Here is a 25,701-nt window from a genome sequence, read left to right as displayed (position 1 = left end):
CACAAATCCTCCCAACTCCTGGTCAGACACAGGAGGAGTCGACCTGGACTGTGAATTCAGAAAAACGGCCAAGCTGAGGGCTGCCGTGAAGCTCCAAGGCGAGCAAATCCGCCAATAAGCGCAAGACCTACCAAGGTAGAGCAGGAACTTTGTCACAATACCGAAGGTGTGTTTTCCTTTAACCATTTTCCCTATACTTTTCTATGTTCTGTATTTTACCAATAAACTGCTTTTAAATAAGCAAAATGGATGTGCAGACAGTTACATTTGGAATAACCACTCTTGTGAGGAAAGAAATAAGCTGATCTGTGACTGTAGGGAGGCTGAATCAGGAGTAGGGTAATGGCGAAAGTAACTGGACAAGGGAAAATCGTGTTATTGTTCCCCTGCAGTGGCAATGGACTGACCGAGAGCTAGTATGGGAATAAGCAGGGCCGGATTTCCAATTAGGTACAGTAGGCACGTGCTTAGGGGTACCAGAGTTCTAGGGGCACCTAAAAATTCAAAGTTTGCCGCTCCTGGGTCCTGGCAGGGAGTGGGGCAGGCTGAGGGGAGATGGCCCCACACAGCCCTGCTGGAGTGCTACTGCCTGCAGGGAAGGCGAAGCAGCCCCCTGTGGCGGGGAAGAGCTCTGCAGTCCAACGCAGGGGGCCCTGCAGGGCAAGTGAGTCTTGAAGGAGCCAGGCCTGGGCAGACCCTGTTCCTGCTCCAGCCTGGCTGATAGTGCCACTCCTGAGGGGCCAGAGTGATCCCCGACCAGCCCTGGGTGTGCTGCCAGTGCACTCAGCCAGGCAGACATAGTCACCTCCCAGCGGGGCCGGAGAGTGTGGTCAGGGGGCAGGGCGCGAGAGAGTGGGTCTCTGGGAGGTTTGTGTGGGGGCTCTGGGCAGTGAGGGGGTGGGGAAGGTCTCTTTGTGTTGGGGTGCTGGGCAGTGGAGGTCTGTATGGGGCACTGGGCAGTTGTGTGTGGTGTTTCTGTGTGGCAGCGCGCCATACAGAAAGTTAAAAGTGGTGGGGTACCCTGGCCAACCGTGGCGGTTTGGCACTCTGAGCCGCCGCGGACAGTGGGGGTACCCTGCAGATCCGGCTGCCACGGGCGTCGGGGATCTGAGCCACCTTGAGTGGTGTGGGACTCCAAGCTCCTGGCCAGTGTAGGCGGCAGGTGACCCCCGGAGCTCCAGGCTGCCATGGGTGGTGGGGAGCCCTGCAACTCCCAGCCACCTTGGGCAACGGGGCCCCCTGCAGCTCCCAGCTGCTTGCAGGTGGCGGGGCTCCCGGAGCTCCAAGCCGCGGGCATCAGGGGACCCTACCCGCTACCTATTTGATTGCTTTAATTACATGTATTTTTGTTATTGTATTGAATAAATATTTAAATTATCATTTATATTTGGTTTTGTTTAATTTTTTACAGATAACATGAATGTCAGCTGTAGGCAGGGGGGCGCTTGGGGACATGCAAAGTGTAAATCCGGCTCTGGGCATAAGAAGAGTAGAATGGCAGACAGGAGCTGGGTCTTGCTACAACTGTGGAAATCCTATCATGCTTTGTGAGCTGAGAATAAAATTTTATTTCTTATAGAAATCATCTGCAAATTAAGGAACTTTAAAAAGGAATGAGATAAAAGTTTGAATTGAGAAAAATATACTGAAAAGACAATTCCTCTCATTCAATAGCTTGCATATTACCAGGGATTATAACAACTACTTAAATCTTCTGTGAGACTGATAATCTTCATAGATGAATGCAAATCACAGTGAAAAATTAAACTGGGTGAGACTCTCAAGAACATTAACATATGCAGCATCTGAATTTGAAGAATATGTGCATAAGATTATTACAGGCAAAATGATAATACAATGACTCCAATAGGATTTAAATAAAATACTGGTCATCTTTTCACAATAATCATTTTAAGGAAAGAAAATTATCCAGTATACAGCTTCATTTAGGCAATGGATAAATATATTCTACTGTAAACAGATTTTACAGTGTAAACTCTCCAGCTGTTTTATAGGCATGCGTGTATTTGCAGAATATAAATATAAGCAAAGCCTAGAGTTTAAAATTCTCTTATTTTGCAAAAGGCCTGCTAACCCCTAGTCTACAAAAATTCCACAAGCTAGAAAGAGTCTTTCTGTTCTTGTCTGACCATATGGCTTCTCAAATGTATTCATGTTTATTCCCTCACTTGTTCCAAACAAGTATCATGTGTGCAGTTTAAAATTATTTATACGGTGACTTGTATGTAGATATTTACATTACTTTTACTCCAATTCCTCCTGCCTTATTTACAGTGCCATAGAGTCCAGGAGCAGTCCCCTTATGTTCAATATTGCTTGCTTAAACATAAATCAAAAGATTTTAAGAGAGAATTTATTGGGATTAACATGAACAGAGATGTTAACACTGTAGCACCTTTTTAGTTACAAAGAAGAACAATTTTAAATCATTTCTCAACATGAATTTGGATTGGGTACACTGCTCACAAAGGGTGAAGCCACAATTCAGTGCTACAGGACATTCCAGATGCTTCCCTCTACTATAAATATAATTGTAGAAAGGCTGGTCCAGTGGTTGGGGCCCTTGCCTGGGCTGTGGAAGACCTATGTTCAAGTCCCTGCTCTGCGAAAGACTTCTTGTGTGACTCTTGAGAGGTCAGTTAGTCTCTTAGGCCCAAATCCACAAAGGTGTCGTGCTACCTAAGTCCCGGTTTTGGCTCTGCTGTGATCAATAAAACTGGCAAACCTTTCAGGTGCCTACACTCACTTGGTGCCCAAGCTTCAGCTTCTGGGCGTGCACACTGCTGCCTCCCTCTAGGCATCTGAATCCCCATCTCCCACCTAAGCCACAGAGCAATTCAGAAGCCAGGGAAGAAGATGGGGGTTCAGCTGCCTCACTTGTGCTCAGGGCCTGATTCGGTAGGCAAGCTCAGAGATCCCCGACTGGATTGGGTCCCTTTCAAGACCTGGGTAGAGGAGGAGGTGATGATGTCCGCTTCATAACCTTTATTGCAGTGTTTACAGCACTTGCCTGGGATGTGAGAGGCCCAGGCTCAGTTCCCCCTTTCTCTGCCAGAGGGGGAGAAAGGATTTGAACAGGGGTCACCAGGGCCACAACCACTGGGCTATGAGATATTCTGATTCAGAACTCCCTCTGGCTCTCCTGTTGAAGCTCTTCCACTGTGTATAAATAGTGAAAGAGTCATTTAGAGCAGGAGGACTGGACCCAGGGTCTCCCGCCTCCTAGCTGAGTGCACTAACTACTGGAGTACAGAGTCATTCCCTTTCCCATGCTCACACACTCTCTCTCCATCTAGGACAATGACTAAGTATTTAACCATAGTGAAACAGGCACTGGATCAGAGAGACAGACAGAATGACTATGTAGCCTGGTGGTCAGGGCATCCCCCTGGGAGTGGGAGACCCAGGGTCCAGTGCCCCTACTCCAGTCACTCCATGCACCTGTCTCTCCCCATATATTGTACAGGGAGCCTAGGCACCTTAGTTAGGCTTTGTGGATTGCAGTCTTGTTCCTGTGATTTTCTAGGCACCTAAAAGTTAGGTCTTGTCTTCATGTACAGTGCTACAGTGGCATAGCTGCACCAGTGCAACTGCACCATTGTCGCGCTTCAGTGAAGATAGAAGAGCTTCTCCCATGGGTATAGATAATCCACCTCTCCCACTGGCAGTAGCTATGTTGATGGGAGAAGCTGTCCCGTTGACATAGCTCTGTCTACATGGGGAATTCGGTCAGTGTAACTATGTCACTCAGTGCTGTGGATTTTTCACACCGCTGAGCAATGTAGTCAGACCAACATAGGGCTGTAGTGTAGACCTGGCCTTAGGCACTATGACGCTCAGTGTTACAACACCTCAATCCTTTTGTGGATCTGGGTGTCTGTGTTCCAATTCTCTATGTGTGAAATGGGGACAGGGATACTTCCCTACCTCCCAGGGATGTTGTGATGATAAATACATTAAATACTGAGGCACTGAGATACTGTGGTAATGGGGGCCAGATAAGTAAGTAAGACAGGTATAGGACTATGATGGAGCCAATAGTACGCTCTAAAATGAATGAAAATAGGTTTTCTGTATCATGGATGGATAACGAACATTATATATAGTCAGACCCATTACATAATTCTCTATTTTGTGCATTGTTGATACATACAATACATTCACTCACTAGCCAAAGGAGGATCTGCTGAGGTAATATCTCCCATTCACCCCATTCAAGGAGGTGACTGCAACTAACAGAAGCTTCCTCTCCCCGGCACCTACCACCAACTTAGGTTTAGTACCAAAGGAATATTCTCTCTTCCACCACTACAGGAGGAGGCTATTGAGAGAGTTATTTCCTCCTTTCCAGAAAGGACAGAAGGGAAGAAATCTGACTGGGGCCAGCTCCCACACTACAGGGTCCTTACAGAGAGCAAGCGGGGGCCCTGATGAAGATGCCCAATACCAGTCTGGCTACTGAAGGATTCAAGCTCTGAGGCACTGTGAACATCATTTCTTAGGATAGGAGCTCTGCAGAGCACTAGCACTACCAGTAATTCATTATCAAACCTAAAGCGTCTCCCATACAGAGAGGAACAGAAACACAGCCATGGGCCACATATAGCCGGTGGGATATATAATCAGTAAAAAACGCAATGAAATCCTGAGCTACAAATGGCTTTGATTCCATTCAACAGCTTCACTCTGCCCAGCTCTACTCATTTCTCCCCTTTTATACATGCTTAGTCCTCTTTCAGACTGCGATCCTCCCTCTTAGCTACAGCTTTCCTTGCAGCTACTGGTTACAACTATTAGAGGTCAGAGTTTGACACCTGTCATTAGCAGTCACATAGTTTCAAGATAACCCGTCTGTGGGCACGTTAGCTTAATTATTTTCTTTCACTGGTAGTGCATGAGAATTCAGTGATATATTGTTTAATGGATGGAATATACAGGGTAGCTTATTCTCTTAAAAATCGAATAATAACGCTCTGTAGTGGGGTGGTCACCCCGCTACAGCCCTGAAGGGGTTAAAACAGCCCTGGGAGAAGGTTGCCCTGGGGAGCCAATAGTAAACACAGCCCTGGAGAGGACTGGGAAAAGCTGAGTGAGTAGCTTATCACAGGTGTGGCCAGCTCAATCAGGGCCCAGCTGGCCCTTATAAGAGGGCTGTGAGCCAGAAGCAGAAGGAGGAGTCTCACTCTATCCCTGGAGCAAGGGACCCAGACCCAGACCCAGACCCAGACCCAGACCGCTCCAGCCTGGTAAACCCCCAGGCTGCAGGCCTTGGTAAAGACCCAGAAAGGTACTGGGGCTTCAGAGGGGCAGCCTGGGAATAGGCAGAGGCAGCTGGTCCTCACCCCTTGTCAATGATGAGTGGCCATTACACTGCAGTCTGCCCCAGTGAGCGAGGGTTAGATGACAACTGGCACTAGCCACTGAGGCAAGGTGGGTTCAGAGGGTTGGGTTTTCCCCAGGGAGGGGAGACCCAGAGTGTGGGGGTACTGTTGGGGCAGAACCCCAGGGTAAAGGGCACCGGGGTCTGGGAGGGACACCGGCCTGCAGAGGGCGCTCCGAAGGCTGGAAAGAGCTAATTCCCAGATGACCAGCAGGAGGCACTGCACCAGTGAGTCGTCGCATTGCTACACGATCTCTTTAGTAATACAGCAACATATACAATGGAAACTTGCATTATAACTACTGAAGAAGTTCATTAGCACTTTGCTACTCATTTGCTCAGAGTAAGCAGGCCGAGTGCTCCCTAAAGTCAGGAGTCAGACAACACAACCAAGAGCAGAACAAATATGTTGAAACTAAAGTAATAGTTTCACTTTATTAGGTTTATCAGTAATTCTGTCACTCAGCAGGATGCATCATCAGACCTCCATGTAGCACAGCATCTTCTTGACAAGAAGAATCTAAGAAATCATGGATAACAGGTATGAGATGAAAGGTGTGATAATTAAGAAACAAAATTAAATTCAAAAATCTACACTTAAAATACATCATGGAGCTGATTAATGCACCCTCGAGCAAGGAAATTCTGAGTCTACACATGGCTGATGTTATCAATTGTCTTAAATGGTGGATGATCTTCTGAAAAAGTGGGGAGGGGTGTGTGTGTATATAGATCCTGGATCACTAAAGACTAGAATTTTTATCATATCCGTTAGTAAAAAAAAATTTCACTGGAGATATGGATGGTGTAAAAAACTAAAGAGATCTTAAGATTTTTGATTTGTAACATGACATTAATTTTCACATCACTGACATTTTAATAGCCAAGTGAAGGGTCAAATTACAGAGGATTTAAAAATCTTCATATGGTTTTTTGTTTAACATATATTCTTTCACATATTTGCAAGCACCTCTTCTTGCAGGGGGAGCTGATGTAACATGACAAAGCTTTATGAAAAGTGAACTCTGCTCATGTACAGTCATCACTGAGAGAGGTCCCCACTCTATGGAAAGGGAAGTTTGTGATATACTGCAAATAGGAGCGAAAAAATAAGTAACGTTCATGTGTAACCAGCACTCAGACAACTGATTATGCCACATTTCCACTTCTCATTTCTGCTGGACAAAAACAACCTGAGGAAAAGAAGCTTTATATCTCATTTTCATGCTACCTATCTCGGCCCACTGAAACACTGTGTACAGCATATTTCAAGTATCCTTTCAGTTGCGTACTTTTCACCCTAGCACCAAAACACACATAAAAATCCCTAAAAAGAAGTAACTGCTCTTAATATTTAGTTTAAATTAGGGTGGCTTTAGCCAAAAATGGATGAAAAATATTTAAAACACCGAGAATTTAATAGTGAGGGATTTTGTTTGTTCTTTTGCTGTGTAGCTCAAAAACCAATACTCACACTGAATTAAAAACAAAGCAACTCCAGAAACTATTGCAGACCAGATTTTACCTTGTCATCCTATGAAATAATCTCTTTACCAAACTCTGCTCTCTGTATTTACAGTATACACTGTTCAGTATGCCATTTTCACAGTGAAAGAAAACACTGCCCTTATCCTCAACATACTTCCCCTACATATATTTCTATGTAACTCCTTGGGGTTTAGAGAGCATGGCCCCCTTAAATCTTTTTCTTATGGGGAGGGGGAACAGTGAGAGAAAGGAGGGAAACTTGGGGTGTGGCTCTGAAGCCCCGGGAGAGAAGGGCTGCAGCCAGGAGGCCTTGGACAAAGTGAAGGGGAGAGAACCTGCCTGAAGCCTGGGAAGGACAGGGCGGCTGATTGGGGACACCCCAGGACAGGAGCCAGGAGAAGCACTGTGCCAGGGAGGAATTGCCCGAGAAGGACAGGCCGGAGCAGGACCCAGCATCACTGCTGCCGTGAGCTGCATGGGGCTGTGAGTACTGGGGCTTGTGACTCTGCATTGGGAATAAAGAGGGAGGCTGCTAGCTTAAGTGGGGAGGTTGTTGCTCTGTGTAGCTTTGCAGAGTGGAAGAAGGGGGCACCGGAGGGGTTTGTTGGGGAAAGTTCACTGGCGCGGAAGACGAGCAGGAGCACCCAAGACTCACCATTGAACTGGAACTTTGCTCAGGACTCCTGAACTCTGTGTGCAGACACATTGCTCGGTGTCAGCCCTTTCAGACTGTGCTACCACTGGGCCTGTGCGGCCTTGGTTTCGATGCAACCCTGTTCTACTGCTCCCCCTACATTTCCTCTTGTTGTTTTTCTCCTCTCATCCCTCTGTAAATAAACATCTCCCTTTGTTATATTCATTGTACTTTTCCTGTGGATGGGTGTGTTCACTCTGGGGGGTTTGGAACAGGTGCCCCTGGGGTGCAAGGAATTTTTCCTGCGCGCGCCGTCTTTTGGCCAGCGCTGCCTGCAGGGCCGGTGTAACCACTAGGCGATATAGGCGGCCGCCTAGGGCGCCAAGATTTGGGGGCACCAAAAAGCCGTGCCCCAAATTTTTTTTTACACTATTGCTGGAAAACGAATGAATAAAGAAAAGAGAAACGTCATTGAACTTGCATTTTAACTTGTTGTTCTCTTGTACATTCCAGCTATAGCCTATGCCAGCTCTGCGGTGCGGGCACAGGCGTACTGCTTCACTACGGTACAAAGCAGCAATGATGTCGTTCTTCTCGTCGCATGCAGCCATTACCTGTTCTGACAGGCTGTTTTATCATGCTACGTTTACTAGTTTTCGGAGCTTGTCGACTGAGGCTAACTATTTTTGTTGAGTTGTTTCAGATCTAAGACTCTGGCAACTGCTGCTGCATCATTTCGCTAATACTTTGTGTCAATTGTGTGTGTATGTTTAGTATTTGAGTGTATATGTTTATTATGTGCGAATATCCGTGTGTAGGTTGTTGAAATTTGTTATATTGATATTGTCAGTTGTTGCTGTATGACGGAGTATCCGCCATTCTAATTTTATAAATTTTATTAACAATAATTGGATATTCTAAAGGTAGAATAAAATGTAGTAGATTTTGATATGAAGGAAGGAAGTATACATGACTAAAAAGAGTATTTTCGATTACAATCAACATTGCTTAATTTTAAGGAAAAGTCATCTTGATCTCTTAATCATTGTGCAGTATTCATTTTTGAAAGTTTATAATAAGCGATGCTCCCGGGGGAGGGGTGGAGAGGCGCAAGGTGGAAGTTTTGCCTAGGGCGCAAAATATCCTTGCACTAGCCCTGGCAGCCTACAGGAGCAGACTCCATCTTGGCCACGAGGGCGCTAAAGTTACATCTATAAGAAGCAAAGAAGAGTCAAGCAGGCTTTGCACTACTTAGGATATGGTGCAGCATAACTCCACTCTGAAGAATTACAAGGTAAAAGGGGGAACGCATACCCAGTGATGGAATTGCTAGCACCAAGAATAACCTGTGTATAGAATGCAGTCACATCAACACAGTTCTCCACTAGCGGGGGAAAAAAACAGTGAACCAGCTCAGAAAATCACTGCTGCTTCAGTAAGTGTCAGTTAAATATTGATTGGAGTTAGTCAATATTTCGCTTGTCCAAAGAACCTGAAAGTGGGGAAGATAGTGATAAAGCAAAAGGTAATTTATGGAGCATCTGATACACATCACTGTGCTGCACAAATAGTACTGAGCTAGTACCTAGTTAGTACTTGATATTCATGAAAAAAATACATAGAATCAAACCTGTGACCAGTTCTCTGATTTCCAAATCTGTAGTCTTGCGGAGCAAGCGTACTAATGCTGGGATACCACCACAGTTTTTCAGAGAAATTTTGTTGTCATCATTTGCTTTCCCATACACCAAGTTTCTCAAAGCTCCACAGGCACTACGGTGGACTTCTGTCATTCGATGATCCAACAGGTCCACCAGTAACTGTATTCCTCCTTGTCTTCTTATCTGAAACAGCCAAAAGTGACAGCCAAGGTATTAGGGAATGAGCAGGTGCAGTGCACACATTATTCAGTTTAATAGATAGTGGTGCTCAAATTAAGAGTATGCATAGCGCTTGCTTGTGGTCCAAGAACAGCTGCAAGTTGATATGGTGCTGGCTCCTTCCCTTTGATACCATTGAAAGCAAAGCTCGTTCCAGTGAAGATTCTGGACAACTGTTAAAGCAACTGAAACAATGAGGAGTCAAAACAGTTGTCTCAACAAGGGACTTCTGCATTGGTCCAGTAAGCCTAATTTCATTACCAGGCAAATTGGTTGAAACTATAGTAAAGAATAGAATTGTCAGAAACACAGCTGAACAGAACATGTTGCAGAAGAGTCAACACGGCTTTTGTAAAGAGAAATTGTGCCTCACCAATCTATTAGAATCCTTTGATGGGGTCAATAAACATGCGGGCAAGGGTGATCCTGGGGATATAGTATGCCTGAACTTTCAGACAGCCTTTGACAAGATTCCACACCAAAGGCTCTTAAGCAAAGTAACCAGTCATGGGATAAGATGGAAGGTCCTCTCACTTATCAGTAACTGATTAAAAGATATAAAACCATTTCAACATATTCATAACTGATCTGGAGAAAATGGTAAACAGTGAGGAGGCAAAGTTTGCAGACGATGCAAAATTACTCAAGATAATTAAGTTCAAAGCTGACTGCAAAGAGTTACAAGGGATTTCACTAAACTGGGTGGCTGGGCAACAAAATGGCAGATGAAATTCAATGTTGATAAATGCAAAGTAATTCACATTGGAAAACATAATCACAACTATATATACAAAATGATGGGGACTAAATTAGCTGTTACCATTCTAGAAACAGATCTTGACGTCATTGTCGATAGTTCTCTAAAAACATCTGATCATTGTACAAGCGGCTGTCAAAAAAGCTAACAGAGTGTCAGTATCCATTAGGAAAGAGATAGTTAATAAGACAGAAAATATCATAATGCCACTATATAAATCCATGATATGCCTACACCTAGAATACTGAATGCAGGTCTGGTCACCCCAGCTCAAAAAAAAAAAAAAAATAGAATTGGAAAAAGTACAAAAAAGGGCAATAAAAATGATTAGGGGTCTGGAATAGTTTCCATATCTGGAGAAGTTAAAAAGACTGGAACTAAGCAGGGATATGATAGAGGTTTATAAAATCATGAATGGTGTTGAGAAAGTGACTAAAAGGAAATGTTATTTACTCCTTCACATAACGCACGAACCAAGGGCCACTCAATGAAATTAATAAATAGCAGGTTTAAAACAAACATGGGGAGTACTTTTTCATATAACTCAGTCAACATCTGGAATTTATTTCCAGGAGATGTTGTAAAGGCCAAAAGTATAATTTGGTTCAAAAAAGAATGAAATAAGTTCACGGAGGATACGTCTATCAATGGCTATTAGCCAAAATGGTCAGAGGTGCAACCCCATGATCTGTGTGTCCCTTAACCTCTGACTACCAGAAGCTGTGAGTGGATGACAGGGGATGGATCACTAAGTAATTGTCTTGTTCTGTTCATTCCCTCTGAATCATTTGGCACTGGCCACTGTTGGAAGACAGGACACTGGGCTAATAGACCACTGGTCCATACATTCTTATGTAGTAAATTATAATTATTTGTTAAAGTATGATTAATGTTGTGTGTGTTCATACATTTAGTCAATTTATCTGAAACCAAGAATGCAAGACACTTTCATTTATTTTAAAATATGTACCTTTTTCAGTGTCAAAATTTGAGCATTAAAAATTATATGCTGGTGAAATAAGAGTCATCACTTTTCTGCTCCCTATGTACTATGGCACATCATCACATCATTGTTTTAGGATATGAATCATATAATACAAAGTGCCTCAATAGAGAGATGCAGGTACATCGTGTTAATTTTTTTTTTGCAGTTTACAGAAGAGAACACTCTCGTCCATATTATATTCACATTACAAAGAATAAAGTATTTAAATTAATAACACTTTAATGTATGCAGCACTGTGGTAACAAAGCCTAGGTACAGAAGGCAGATAGTAATTATTTGAAGATAGTCTACAGAATGCCTAGACAGGTGAACACCATGTAGGGAACACTGAATGGCAATTAATACTCTGAGAAAAATATAGGCTATCTATAAAGCACATTGGTCAGTGGTAAAACCAGAGGTTGACTATGGTTGTGGCTGGATAATGGTACATAACATCAGACTCATGTCAGGAGTTCATTCATCTCTCTGTCACTCTGTGCTTGTGCAACCTGGAGGAACACTGATGCCTTTCAGTTCAGAAAACAGAAAAATAGATAAAGAATATGTTCTGCAATATATCTGACTGATCCAAAACTCAACTACTGCAAATATGATCATTTGCAATGAAAGATATTTGCCACTTTCTAAATCAGATACTTTTACTGAGGAGAAATATTCACTCTTGAATCCATCACCAACCCTTTGAATCAAACATGTCAGCTTTTTCTAATAAATCATATTTTCAAACCTGATGTGTTGCATGAGGAACAGCTACATCACCCACTTGACTCAATATGCAACATTTACTGAAATAAATAGACTAAGAACTGAACTTAATATATCAAGCACTAAACTTGATACATCAGTTCAGTAAAAGGTACATGAAGTACTGAACTCGATATTTCAGTCTTCAGAGAGAGATGCTTATGTGATTTGATGGAAGATAATGAGAGAAAACATTTGGATTAAAAGAAAATATACCCAGTGTAGCACTCGTTTTGCTATGATGTGTGACATCAGTAACAATGGAATGAAAAACAGAGACCATAGGGCTGGACCAGAGGGTTTTAAAATAAAATATGTGCAAAATGATTTTTGATAAGTACTTCAATGATTGCTTAGAAAAAGATTGAAATAGTGATGGGAACAAAAAGGAATTTCAAGCAAGTACACCTAGAATAAACATTTTTCATGTATGTGATATAACTCATCTGATGACCTCAAAGGGGGCTCTGTCACAGCACCTGTGATCTCTGTCCCAGTCTGTGCATGGACATTATTTCCAAGTGAACCTCTCCCAGAGTGGAACCCTGTGGTTCACCCTGCTCTAGACTGGATCATCAGGATACACCCCACTATTCTTCCCCCCCCCACACACACACTTTTTACCAACTGGACTGTCACAGTTGCAGGGAGAATGGTGCCTTAGACCCCATTCCCCCTTGGCAATCCTTCTCGAGTGCACGGCTTAGGTGATAGGTTTTGCTACCTTCACCTCCCTCTGGGTGGAACCTGCAGTTGCACCACTCTTAGGCTGGATCCCTAGGTGGCAGCCCCCTATTTCCAACCATGATAATTCATCAGGCCCGAATGGATTGGGTACCTGCAAGCAACTTCCCACTGGGAATCTCTGACCAGTGGCTGATTACAGGGATACGAAACAGATTATTCAAAACAAATGTACTGTACATTCACCCAAAGATATATAGCAATCAGACAAAAGTGAACAACATAGCATGATAGCCACAACAATAATAATTAATAATAATACCACCTAGCTCTTATATTGTGTTTTTCCATCAGCAGGGCTTAAGGTGCATTACAGAGTAGGTCATTATCCCCATTTACAGATGAGTAAACACAAGCCTAAATGCCTTGGATCTTACCTAAACCTTAACATTCCCTCGCATGTTTTGGTAAGTTCTACTTAGGTCAGGTACCTCCACCTCTGGGCTGGGAGAGAGAAACTCTCCCACTGCAGATGCTGTTGTCAGTAACTCTACATCTGTGTCTCCCATCAGCAACTTCCCTTGAGCAGCTGTTGACAACTCACCCACCTGCAACTTCCTGTTTCTAGGCCTTTATAAGCATTTTGTGTCATTTTGATCTCTAAGCTTGTTGCCTCAGCAAAGTGGCTGAGTCACTTGTATAGGAGCCTGAAAATCACCTCTTCACAGCTCAGCTGTTGACTTTTGAGGGTTTGCCATCCTGTTCCTTACCTGGACTATGGTGTTGCCTCCTTACTTTTTTACCCAACAGCTCACTATTAAACTGTAGCAGTAAATTCCCACCTTCCAATAGCCCAATATAGCTATGCATTGACTATCTTAATAGGTAGGTCACATAATCATAAAATTAGTATAGATGAACATCCCCAGGCTCTATAAACATTAGTTAATTAAGACTCATAACCCTCTTATGCGGTATAATGAAGGATTATTATCTCCTGTTTACAATTAGAGAAACTGAGGCACAGGAAACTAAAATGATTTGCTCGTGGTCCTAGAAGGAGTTTCAGACATAGCTCAGAGAAGTCAGACATCCTGAGTTCCAGAGGCAAATACTCAGCTGGTGTAAATTGTTATAGCTTCACTGACTTCAATAGATCTTTGGCCTAAGGTACCTTGACAGAGAGATACATGATGATTTGCATAAGCTAAGGTTCAGAACCTACTCTATATGGACATAAAAACTGACAAGGGTTTGCGTTGTGCCTCTCTTCAGGTGAGATGATGAGGTACTTGTTAGGTGCAATACTTACTAATACACAAGTGGCTGCTTTTTTTACTTCATTCACAAGGCAAAATGAGCATGTATGCAGACAGGGTGTTTGCTCACCACCACAAATGATTAGTGTAGCACCAGATCACCTAAGACTCAGGGGCCAAACTCTGCACTCTTTTACACAAATCCATTGCAGAATAACCCACTGGAATGACCTATATTATATCAAAAACATAAACCATACCTGCTACTTAAGGAGGTGGTCTTGGAATAATTTTCACTTTGGCCAGGCAACATGGTTGCTTGCCCCTATGGTTTTTCCCTTTCTACAACAACAACTGCTGGTTTCTTGCCCCAGCGGTACTCAAATTACAGTAGCAATAATTGATATATTGATGTTCACCTATATCCACAACTCTGTGTGTATATACGATGGTGCCACTGAACTACATCTGAATGCATTCACATGTAATGACTAAACAACTTCTACATTGTGTCACTATTTTCCTAACAGTGAGCTCCCTATTGTCACATAACAGGAGACTTTTAGAAAGGTAATATATCAGTTTCCATGGCTGTTTCATCTGTATCATTGATTGGTGAACTAGCTTCAGTAGTGAACAAAATCATGGTCAGCTCTCAGTGTGTTTCTTCTAGGAAATTTATCAGTGTCAATGGCTTACTCTATCACTTGGTAAATTAAGTATATATCCGGTCAACATGCAACATATCCATTGACCTAATAAAAAGAAGAAGTGTCAGAGCCAATGTGGATACTCTTGATATAGCTGTATGACATTAAGTTCGTGACTTTTTTGACAGTTTATTTTTCTGGTACAGTAGATTACCAATCAGATTTAACAGGGGATGTATTTTTTTTCAGAATGATCACGTATTCATTTCAGTATAATATTTCTCAAAAGATAACTTGTATAGTTCAATATTTATAACATGCATTCTATGCCTACATTTTTAATTAAGTGACACCTCCAGTCTCAGGTTGTGCTTATTGAAAGGAGGGGACATTTTGTGTGAATTAATTGGGTTTATGGATTAGCCAACTAAGAATGAGGTTCTAATGTATGTGTTTAAATTAAAAGAGCATTCCGGGGATTTTGGATGGAAAGATAAAGCACATTTTTTCCAACTATCCTAATATCACCTCCAGTGCTGAGCTTTTGTGTTCTAATCGTAAATATGTGGTGCATATAAAAATAATACCTGATAATGCATGTGCAACTGACTTTCAAGATACTAGTACTCTTGTTACCCAGACTTAGGAGGATGAAACACCACCTTACTATAACTGACAAAATACACTTACATCTGTGTATATACTAATGCTGAGACCTCCAGGTTCAAATTGAGAATAATTATGGCTGGAGACAGTGCAGGATCCAAAAAGGGGGGAAGGTAGAGATCTCCTGCTGCCATCCTGGGGGCAGCTGTGGGTCCCTTGTGCAATTTAGAACATTGTTAGTGATACTCTAATTATGCAGGATCATAATGATCCCCTGAGGGACTGTTCTGCCAATCCAGGATCACTGGTGCATGAAGTGCTGTGGCCTACATCCCATAAACTGAGGGGCTATAACCAGGTGGCATAGGACAGCCGTGCTAGCTTTTTGCTAGCTGGATATTCCCCTATGCAAGGGGAATCATCAACTGTCTGTGTAAGCCAGAATGGTACAAAAAAAGATGGAGAGGGGCCAAGGTTTTAATCCAAGACAGTAAAACTTTCAGCCCCATTGGGCCCAAGTCTCACTGCTGTGCAATAGATCAGAATTCAGGTCCCAAGGTTTCAGGATCAAGTTGTAGTACTGAGTGGGGTTCTCCCACCAGGGTAGGGAATTCACCTCCCAGAGAGGTAGTAGCTAGGTTGATGGAAGAATTCTTCTGTCAATCTGTCACTGTCTATACCAGGGTTAAGTCACTATATGTCTCTCAGGGGTATGGATTTTTATGCTGATGTAAATTCCCAGTGTGGACCAGGCCTGAGAGAATGTACTCAGTCCCTGGTGTCAGGAAGCCAGCTGCAGCAGAATCAGTCTCTTAGCAACACACTGGACACAGCTGATGCTGGCAGGGGCTGCCTGATTGACTGCACTTACTGATTGGTGGAGGGGTGGAACTAAGCTACTACTTGTCCCAGAAGCAACCAGAGCTTGCTAGCTGCTTAGTGTGTTCCAAGTACATTAGATCCTGCTTCCTGCTCATGCCCAGTGTGCTCTCGTGCCCGTTTCAGTTCCTGAACTTCTCTATACTTGATACCCCTAGCTCCAATCCCCAGCTTGGCTTCCTGACCATGTCTCTGCCTTAGCCACTGGCTCTGGCATTCAGCTCCTGATCCCTGGCTCTGACCTTCAGCTCTGCTCTCGCCTACACTGCCGGGTGTCCCAGGGCCCTGATTCTTGACTCCGGCTCTGCCCCAGTCTAAACTCCAGGCCTCGCCAACCCCATGGTTATGACCATTAGGATCTACTGCTCACACCTCATTTGTGATCCTGGCAGCCAGAAAGGAAGAAGATCTTCCTTCTGCAAAATCCTCAGTGATACTTGAATTGGCCAAATAAGGAATTATATTTTGAAGAATCCCAGAGGATCTTCCTCAAAACACATTAAGTTCCCTTTCAGGGACAATACTATCAGCCATACAATCTATCTCTATCTGGATTAATATATTTTGATTTCTTCTTCCTACTCCATGTTCTACTTGCTAGACAAATTCTATATCTAGCTTTATTGAGATCACGCTGATTAAAAATACTCTCCATGCTTTGAGAAGGAAAACAGATACAAGCATATGAGGTGCACTAATGAAATTTCAGAATGAGACCACCAACACACTAAGCTAAACAAGAAAATATATTATTAAAAGTTGAGAAAAACACCAGACATCAGAATCTGCCCTGTATAAGTGTCACTATGTCAAACTTAACCATATGTGTTTCAGCAAAACTCCCCAAGATGATGAAACCTATGCAAGCAAAGAAATCACTTTATATAGTAGAATCTCAGAGTTACAAACACCAGAGTTATGAACTGACCAGTCAACCATACATCTCATTTGGAGCCAGGAGTACACAATCAGGTAGCAACAGAGACCAAAAAAAACCCCAGACCAAAAACCGTAATAGTTTACACGTAAGCTATTAAAAAAATAAAGGGAAAGCATCATTTTTCTTCTGCATAGTAAAGTTTCAAAGCTGTATTAAGCCAGTGTTCAGATGTAAACTTTTGAAAGAACCAAAACGTTTTGTTCAGAGTTACGAACAACCTCCATTCCCAAGGTGTTTGTAACTGTGAGGTTCTACTGTACTGTGAGTGGTAAACAAATTAAATTAGGGCTGTCAATTAATCACAGTTAATGCCTGTGATTAACTGAAAACAAAATTAATGCGTTAATTTTTTTAACATGCTAATCACATACGTCTGGGCAGGGAGGGAGGCATCGGAGACTGGGGGCTGAAGCCCCAGCCTGGAGCTCCAGAGGTGTGTGTGTGTGGGGGGTGGCTTTCAAAGCCCCAGGAGGGCTGGAGTCCTGCACTCTGAGCAGGGCTGAAGCCTGGATCCTCAAGGCCCAAGTGGGACTGAAGCCTGGAGCGCTGAAGCCCCAAACCCCACACTCCAAGTGGGGCTGAAGCCCAGAGTCCCGAGCAGGGCTGAAGCTCAGTGCTCTGAGTGAGGATGAAGGAATGGGGGGTGGGGGGGTCACAATTTTTTCTAGTTGTGGGGTCACCATTTTTTTAAAGTCCAAATGGGGTCGCCAGCACAAAATTTTGAGAAACACTGCCATAGAGAAGAGGGGTCTGGTGAGCTCAGTCATCCTTTGCACCAGCCTCTCCTCCCGTGTCACATGCTGAGTCTCTGAGGTAAAATCCACCCTCCCTTGCAAACAAGGGCTCACTCAGATGAAGGGAGTTATTTAAAAATAATAATAAACAAATAAATAATAATAATAGTAATAATAATAATTCTACATGTGTAAGTTCAACTTTCATGATAAAGAGATTGCACTACAGTACTTGTATGCGGTGAATAGAAAAATACAATTTCTTTTGTGTCTCTTTTTTACAATGCAAATATTTGTAATAAAAAATAATAATATAAACTGAGCACTGTTCGCTTTGTATTCTGTATTGTAATTGATATCAATATATTTGAAAATATAGAAAACACTCAAAATATTTAAATAAGTAGTATTCTATTATTGTTTAACAGTGTAATTAAGACTGTGATTAATTGCAATTTTTTTAATCTAATGTTTAATCGTGATTAATTTTTTTAATCGCTTGACAGCCCTAAATTAAATTCCTCTTCCTTGGCCGTCTCATTTTTACCTTACTGCCTATGAAAAACACCAGCCAAAGCTTTTATTCATCCTAACACAGCCTGAGAATGAATTATAGCCAGGTACAAGTGAGAAAACAACATGCAGCCTGCATTATCTATTAATGCTCATGACACTGTCACTGAGTAGGCAACAAGGTCATGCTGCCCCTATATGCTCTCTGTTTAGAAACCTAACAACAGGGCTTGAAAGTTCCCCTTGCTCACTCACCCCATGTAAGTAAAAAGGCTTGTCCGAGTGTGGCAAGGGAACCTATACTATCCATTGCAGCAGAATTTAAGGTTTCATTTATAATAAAATAAGTATGTAGCCCTTAGGCTTGTGAAGACAGACTTCTGTGCAAATGTGAACTAAATATAAGCTAATGCATTTTAATCATGTTGAGTCTGCAGAGGGCCAGCTGCAATGCCTCAGTGGCTGGTCATTGCTTTGGCAAGCAGCAGTAGTCAAACTAACAAGGGCCTGGTCAGTTTCACTATTGCTATTAGGAACCCTGTGAGCTCCACTGAGTACAGATGTGAACACCACTCCTCCTCCCCTTGCAGAAGCAGCCAAGAGGAGATGTAGAGTAGCAGAAACTGTCTCCACACTCAGTAGCTAGCTAGCTCTGTGGGAATGAGAGCATAGCAAAGGGTCTCTCTTTTTCCATCAACATTCTTCTTAATTCTAATAAACAAAAGAGCTCTTTGTACCAGAGGAAATGGAAGAAATCTAACAGAAGTTGAGCCTTTTGTTAAGCCAAATACCATCAACCATAAATGTAAGCATAATAAATTTAACATGCTGCATCACTCAGCAATTACTCTGTCACACTTCTATTACTAACAAACCATTTTTCAGCATATCAAAATACAATAACATTCCAATATGTGTGAATTATTTAATGTTACTGTGCTGCATATATGAGAGAGACAAAGTAGGATCATATCTTTTAGTGAATCAACTTCTGTTGGTGCAAGAGACAAGCCTTCAAGCTACACACAGTGCTTGTCTCTTGCACCAACAGAAGTTGGTCCACTAAAAGACATTACCTGACCCACCCTGTCTCTCCAATATCCTGGGACCAACATAGCTACAACTACACTGCATGTATAACACAGATAAAGAATCAATGACTGGGAGCACATTAAATGTAATGAATGTTGAATAAAATCAAAATTATGATGACAATTCTATTTAAGTTCAATGCTTGAAATTTTCAATAATAATTGGTTGTGATGTTCTTAGAAGCTGGAAAATAGCACTCAATTTTGTAACAACAGATTGTCTGTTGGTTTAATACAAAAACTTAATATTAAAGTTATGTTCCACAATTTCAGAGAAACAGAAGCTAGAGGTGAGTGGAATCAAATGTCAGAAGCTATTCAAACACTGATAGCCTTAATTGATTTGATCTCTTCAGAGCTGCTTTCAAAGGCGATATCATCACAAAGGTACAGAAGAAGCAACATCTATAAAGGCTTTGCAGTGCACTGTCAGAGTTACTGGGCTAACCATACCTTTGACCCCTCCTGGTCTCTTTGAGTGCAACCCCTCTCACACTGCAGGCCCCAGGTGCTAAATGTGATTACCTCAGCAGGCTCCAGTTATGTTCAGTACCCACAGTTCATAGATTCATAGATTATAAAGCCAGAAGTGACACTGTGATCATCAAGTCTCACTTCCTTCATAACACAGGCCATGGCGCTTCTCTATTGGAACGACAGCATATTATTTAGAAAAACATCCAATCTTGATTTAAAATCTTGCAGTGATGGAGAACTCACCACAACCTTTGGTAAGTTGTTCCAATGGTTAATTACCCACTCTTTCAGGACCTGTTGCCTCTGTTCCACCTCAGTATGTTCTTCCTGGGAATTGTTCACTCTCTAGTCCACCCCATCTCTCTCTCTCTCCACACAATCCTTTTTACCATTAAGCATCCCTTTGAACTTTAGGCTCCCAGCGTTGGCAAAGCAGCTGTGTAACTTCAGGCTGGAGCTTAGAAGTAGGCCGTTGTCTTGTAATTGCTCCGCAAGTGTTTGTTGGGAGGTTGTTTATCTAGAGCCATTTCTCCTTGTTTTTCCGACAGCCCCCAATTAAACTAGACCAATACATTTGTCACCTCTGGCCCCTTTGTGGCCTCCCCACTCTGTGTCTGAGGCCTCCAGCCATTACCTTTCTTGGGGCTGGGGGGGACCTCACATTCCCCTCCCTCCAGACCAGATTTAGACTACAATTCCTTCTGACCTTCACTGTGATTGCCAAGTTCTGTTACCTCCTAGGGGCTATAACAGGGTTTACCAGCCAGCCATTACATTATTTATTATTAAATAAAGCCATGCATGTATTTAGAACAAAATCATTACAGAGAAAACACATCTTGAAAACAATAAATAGCTTATATGCCTATCTAAGCTTACCAGGTGTCACCCACCTTCACATGGAGACCCTGATAGGTTTCAAAGTTCTTCAAACTCTTCCAGCAGTGTTTTACACTCTTGGTGAAAATCTCCTGTCAGTTCTTGGATCAAGTAAGGATGACCCATCCCCATTCCCCCCAGTAGCAAACTGCACACTTTATACAATTCTTGGTTCTTTGCTGGGCCTCTGGAACCTGGTCAAAACCAGTAGGTATATGCAATGGTACTTCTGCCACCTTTGTGTTTACTGTTAGAGAGCTTATTCCTTCACTCTCCCACTTCCCTGGTCCTTCTCGCATGAACAGAGAGCAACAATACCAAAGTCCGAAGGTGCAAACAATTCAATGTTTATTGGGGTGAACTTCTAGCAAGCTTAAATCCAAGTTCCTTTTTCCTTATTTTCGAATCCCAACTTATTTCCTGTTTGCCCCTAATTTATATAGTAATATTCTTAGCTATACCTTAACCAATCATTCTACTGAAATTTAACTAACCAAGCCTAACATACTGTAACATGATTAGCTAACCAGTTATATCCCATCACCTTAAATAGTTTACACCCAGCAAAATTAATTATACAGCAGACAGAAACAATCACAGAACCAGACAGAGACCATGCAAATAAATAATAGCAAAGTGGGAACTATAATGACAAAACAATACAGAAGTGAGGATTTCACAACTACATCTATAAAGGCATAAGGGTTTTCCAGCTGTGTCTAGTGATAAGTGAGTTCTTATCAGACAGAAAACTATCAACCTAAATTTCCTTTTACATCTTCTAGACTCTTCCCTTTCTCTGGAGGTGATAGATCGGATCACCTTCCTAACAGCCCCATATTGACTAGTTTGGAATGTGAGGATGTGACCGGTCGCTTCCCAGCTTATGGCTGCCTCTGCTGCTTAGCCAAAGGCATTGGCCTAAGAACAGGGCCTCAGACTGTCACAGTGAGAGAAGGCCCTTACACAGATTCCTTCTTGTATACCTCTATTACTAGCTAAATGATAAACATATACCTACATTCTTAGAGTATAGGCCTTTACAGACAGGCCTGAATATCTATATCCTAACATTTACCTGTCTAGACATCTGCGGTAATTACCCCCAGTGGTGCTAGTTCTCGATAGTTCATTCATGCTTAAGTGACTTCTCCGTCAGCACTGCATTGCGTATCTTACTAACCTCTTCACACCCAGACAGTAACAATACAAGTGAGACAGGAAAACTGAGTCACACATATCCTTTCATAATAATAAATCAGAAGTTTCCCAGTGCTCCACAACATTCATACAGGCAAGTCTAACAACACATCATAACTATACAATAACCTTACTTCACTGGCCAGGTCACATACAGTATTTATAACATTATTTACAGATCAGTATTCTTAAATTTTTCAAAAGCAGCTCCATGTCGGCTACATTAATGACTTAAATTACTTATATTTTAAATTATTTGCATTATTAAAATCATTTTACTCTAAAAGGGAACAAAACCATTATGCTTGCTAGGGTATGCTTCTAAAAATCAACAACTTCTTTGTCAACTAGTTTCAGAAGTCTTTCCATTGAAGTCTGATTGCTACGACTGTACTAGAAAATGGGAAAACAATCCCCCTGCCCCCCCCCGAAAAAAACCCAATATCAAAATATTAGTAGAGATAGCCTATTTCCGCTGACACTTTTGATATTAACGTAAATGTATCAGGCTCAAACTGGAATTCCATAAAGGGAGAGGAAATTCACTTCTCACAGCTATATATTCCAAAATGTCTACAAAACAGCAGGCAGACAGTGTAATGTCCTTAAACCAACAATGCATGGGAGATCTATTGAAGACAAATTTACCTGAAACATTATGACTTAATTTAGCTTGATCATCACAGTAATTTGCTGCAAGTTTCAAAAAGTGCTGATCAATTTTAGCTCAAAATAGAGTGGAATGTTATACTAATTGCTAAATCAGAGGTTTAATCTAGGTCCCACTTAAAAGCAGATTTGTAAAACTATCATTAAGAACTTGTTAGATCAGGCACAAGAGTAACATTCAAAGCAGTGAACAGGGATAATTTAAATAAAATCAGATGCTGCTACATATACAATATTCCACTGGGGGTAAATCTAGTTTGTACCTGGCATGCTGAACTCCATACTATGAACAACCACATTTTTTTTACGGCTATATACAATGGCAGCCAGCTGCCCAATGAGCTCAAGAGCCAAGTTGAACATAAGCATGCAAAAATTTGGTAGTGGGGTTCATGCACTCAGGATCCACACACAAAGGGATCCTTCCTTCTGGGTGTGGATATCCCACCCCATGCGTGCCAAGAGGGAGTCAACCACCTGTGCAGCATGCTTCTTCCCCATCCCTACAAAGGGACTTCCATAGGTCCAGAAGCTACTTGCCAAATGGGTACAGGGAATGGACTCACATCACTTCCCCGAATCACACTTTGACTCTACCAGTTAATTAATCCAATTGGGGTTTAATTGTCCTTTGTGTACTGACCTCATCCCCTCCCTGTAGAGCAGAAGCCCCCTTAAAGGTGAACAGCCTGGGTTCAGGCACAGTATGGGGAACCCCTTACAACTTTCTTTAAGAGAGCCATACTGCTAGAGAGCTGGAGAGGGCAGGAGGTTATTAAAGCCACTGCAGAGGCACATGGCTTCTGCAGGATAGGCTATTGGATTCCCTGACTTACAAGTGGCTATGGAGGGATCAGTGGTTTCTACAGCCAGAATCCTTGTTTCTTCCATAGGGAGGCTAACCCAGCTCACTGATTGAGTCATTTCTTTTTCATCCTCCCTGCAGCTTTTGTCATGTGAGGGTACAGAGGAAGAATCCTATACCCATAGAATGTAATCCTTAAGGTAATGTGCATAAGAACATATTAGACATCACACTTTTTCTGTTTTCCATTCTTGCTCCAGGGAGAAAGTATCTGTTGTTCTGAGTCAAGGCATCATCATTATACAGGAAAGACAACTCATTATAGATCAAAGAACTATTCCATTTACAGCAAAACGACTTACCTTAATGTTCTCAAATTCACAATATTATGGGATCCCCATATGAAGATCCTTTCCTAAATAAAATGTTGACTAACTATAATGGGACAGTCTAAATAACACCCATAATTATTATATACATGGGGGTCATGTTTTTTTGGCCAAAACTGCCTATCATATAAATGATATGGTTTTATTATTTTTTTAAAAAATTCCATTTATAAAAGCTTCTTTTAACAAAAAATATGAATTATGAAATATAAATAGATGTGGATCACTATCTCTTGTCTAACCAAAACTCTTGCCTTTTGAATCATTAGGAATATAAACTATATTTGATGGCCACACAAATCAGAAAATGCATTCACAAATCAAGGCCATTAGAAGGTGTTATAACTGACTAGCTTAAATGTGTGGTTAGAAATACTGTCCTTTTATGCTGAATAAGGGATTGAAATTCCACCACTATATAAATAAGGTGAATGGGTCTCTGCTCCTCACAGCTCCCCTATTGTACCTTCCATTCTCTTCCACATCCATCCTTGTGCCTTCAACTCCCCTGCTTCCATTCCTATATCTCTGCTCCCCACTTATGCCCTTCACTGCCTTCCTCCCCTTTTGCCACCCACTTTCAATACTTCTCCCCTTGCACATCTGCTCCTTCCCACTCCGTTCTCCTTCTGCTTCCCCATATATTAATGAAAATGGAGTCCCAATGTGTTCCTTTCACTTGCCCATACACCATCCTGATGCACTTGCCATGTTACCATTGGGAACAGTTGTGTATCAGCACCATGAAAATCGATACACTCAGAACAAATGCTAAAAGAACTCTAGAAATGCTCTTGTTTCTACATGTTCCAAAGCAGAGAGGTTGGTGCACTCGTGTTTGACTCCCATCAATTGTTTAAATTCCAAATGTGTAAAGATTTAATCACTTAAGTCTCATGCTCCATATGTCCCCTTCGACTTCCAGCCATTGGATCATGTAATACCTTTCTTTGTTAGATTGAAGAGCTGTTATCAAATATTAGTTGCCTAGGTAGGTATTTATAGACTGTAATCAAGTCATCTCTTACCCTTCTTTTTGTTAAGCTAAATAGATTGAGCTCTTTGAACGTATAACTACAAGGCCTGTTTTCTGATGTTTCAATTGTTCTTATGGCTCTTCTCTGAACCCTCTCAAATTTATCAGCATCCTTGAATTCTGGACATCAGAGCTGGACACAGTATTCCAACAGTGGTCATACCAGTGCCAAATACAGCGGTAAAATAGCCCCTCTTCTCCTACTGAAGATTCCCCTTCTTACTCATCCCAGTATCACATTAGCCCTTTTGGCCAGAGCACTGCACTGGAAGCTCACATCCAGCTGATTATCCACCACGACTCCCAAATCTTTTTCAGAGTCATTGCCTCCCTAGACAGTGTCCCCTGTCCTGTAAGTATGGATCGATTCTTTGTTCCTAGATGTATATATTTCAAATTAGTCACATTAAAATGCACATTGTTTACTTCCACCCTGTTTACCAAGTGATCCAGATCGCTCTGTATTAGTGACCTGCCCTCGTCATTATTTACCACTTCCTCAATTTCTGTGTCATCTGCAACCTTTATCAGTGATGATTTTATGGTTTCTTCCAGGTCATTGAAAAAATGTTAAATAGCATAGGGTCAAGAACCAATTCCTCTGGAACCCCACTAGAAATTGACCCTCTAGGTGATGATTCCCTGTTTACAATTACATTTTGAGGCCTATCAGTTAGTCAGCTTTTACCCTACACACTTACAGTGTTTCTTAAAATCATCCTTAGCAATTTGTCCAAGTTTCTACTTTTTCTAAGATTCCTTTTTGGTTTTCAGGTCACTAAGGAGCTCCTCATGCAGCCAGCCTGGCCTCTTACTTTTCTGCCTGTCCTTCCTTCACATTGGAATAGTTTGCTGTTGTGCCTTTAATATTGTCTCTTTGAGAAACTGCCAGCTCTCCTGAGCTCCCTTTTCCCTTAGATTTTCCTCCCAGGGACCCTACTTCCCAGTTCTCTGAGTTTGTTAAAGTCTGCTTTTTA

The 25,701-nt window shown here is 42.1% G+C and overlaps 1 protein-coding gene across 13 annotated transcripts in view; it reads right to left on the bottom strand.

The window, feature by feature from the left end:
• Positions 1-25,701, bottom strand: part of CTNND2 (catenin delta 2) — a 1,164,839-nt gene that overhangs the window by 218,249 nt on the left and 920,889 nt on the right. For all 13 annotated transcript variants that reach the window (XM_037893329.2, XM_037893327.2, XM_037893326.2 and 10 more), the window contains one exon: positions 9,154-9,367. In XM_037893329.2, the coding sequence (XP_037749257.1) occupies positions 9,154-9,367 (214 nt within the window). The remainder of the gene's footprint in view (positions 1-9,153; positions 9,368-25,701) is intronic.

This window comes from Chelonia mydas, chromosome 2, assembly GCF_015237465.2.
Source record: "Chelonia mydas isolate rCheMyd1 chromosome 2, rCheMyd1.pri.v2, whole genome shotgun sequence".
Taxonomy (NCBI): domain Eukaryota; kingdom Metazoa; phylum Chordata; order Testudines; family Cheloniidae; genus Chelonia; species Chelonia mydas.
Note: the sequence above shows the minus strand (reverse complement) of the source record. Positions and strands in the feature narration are given on the sequence as shown.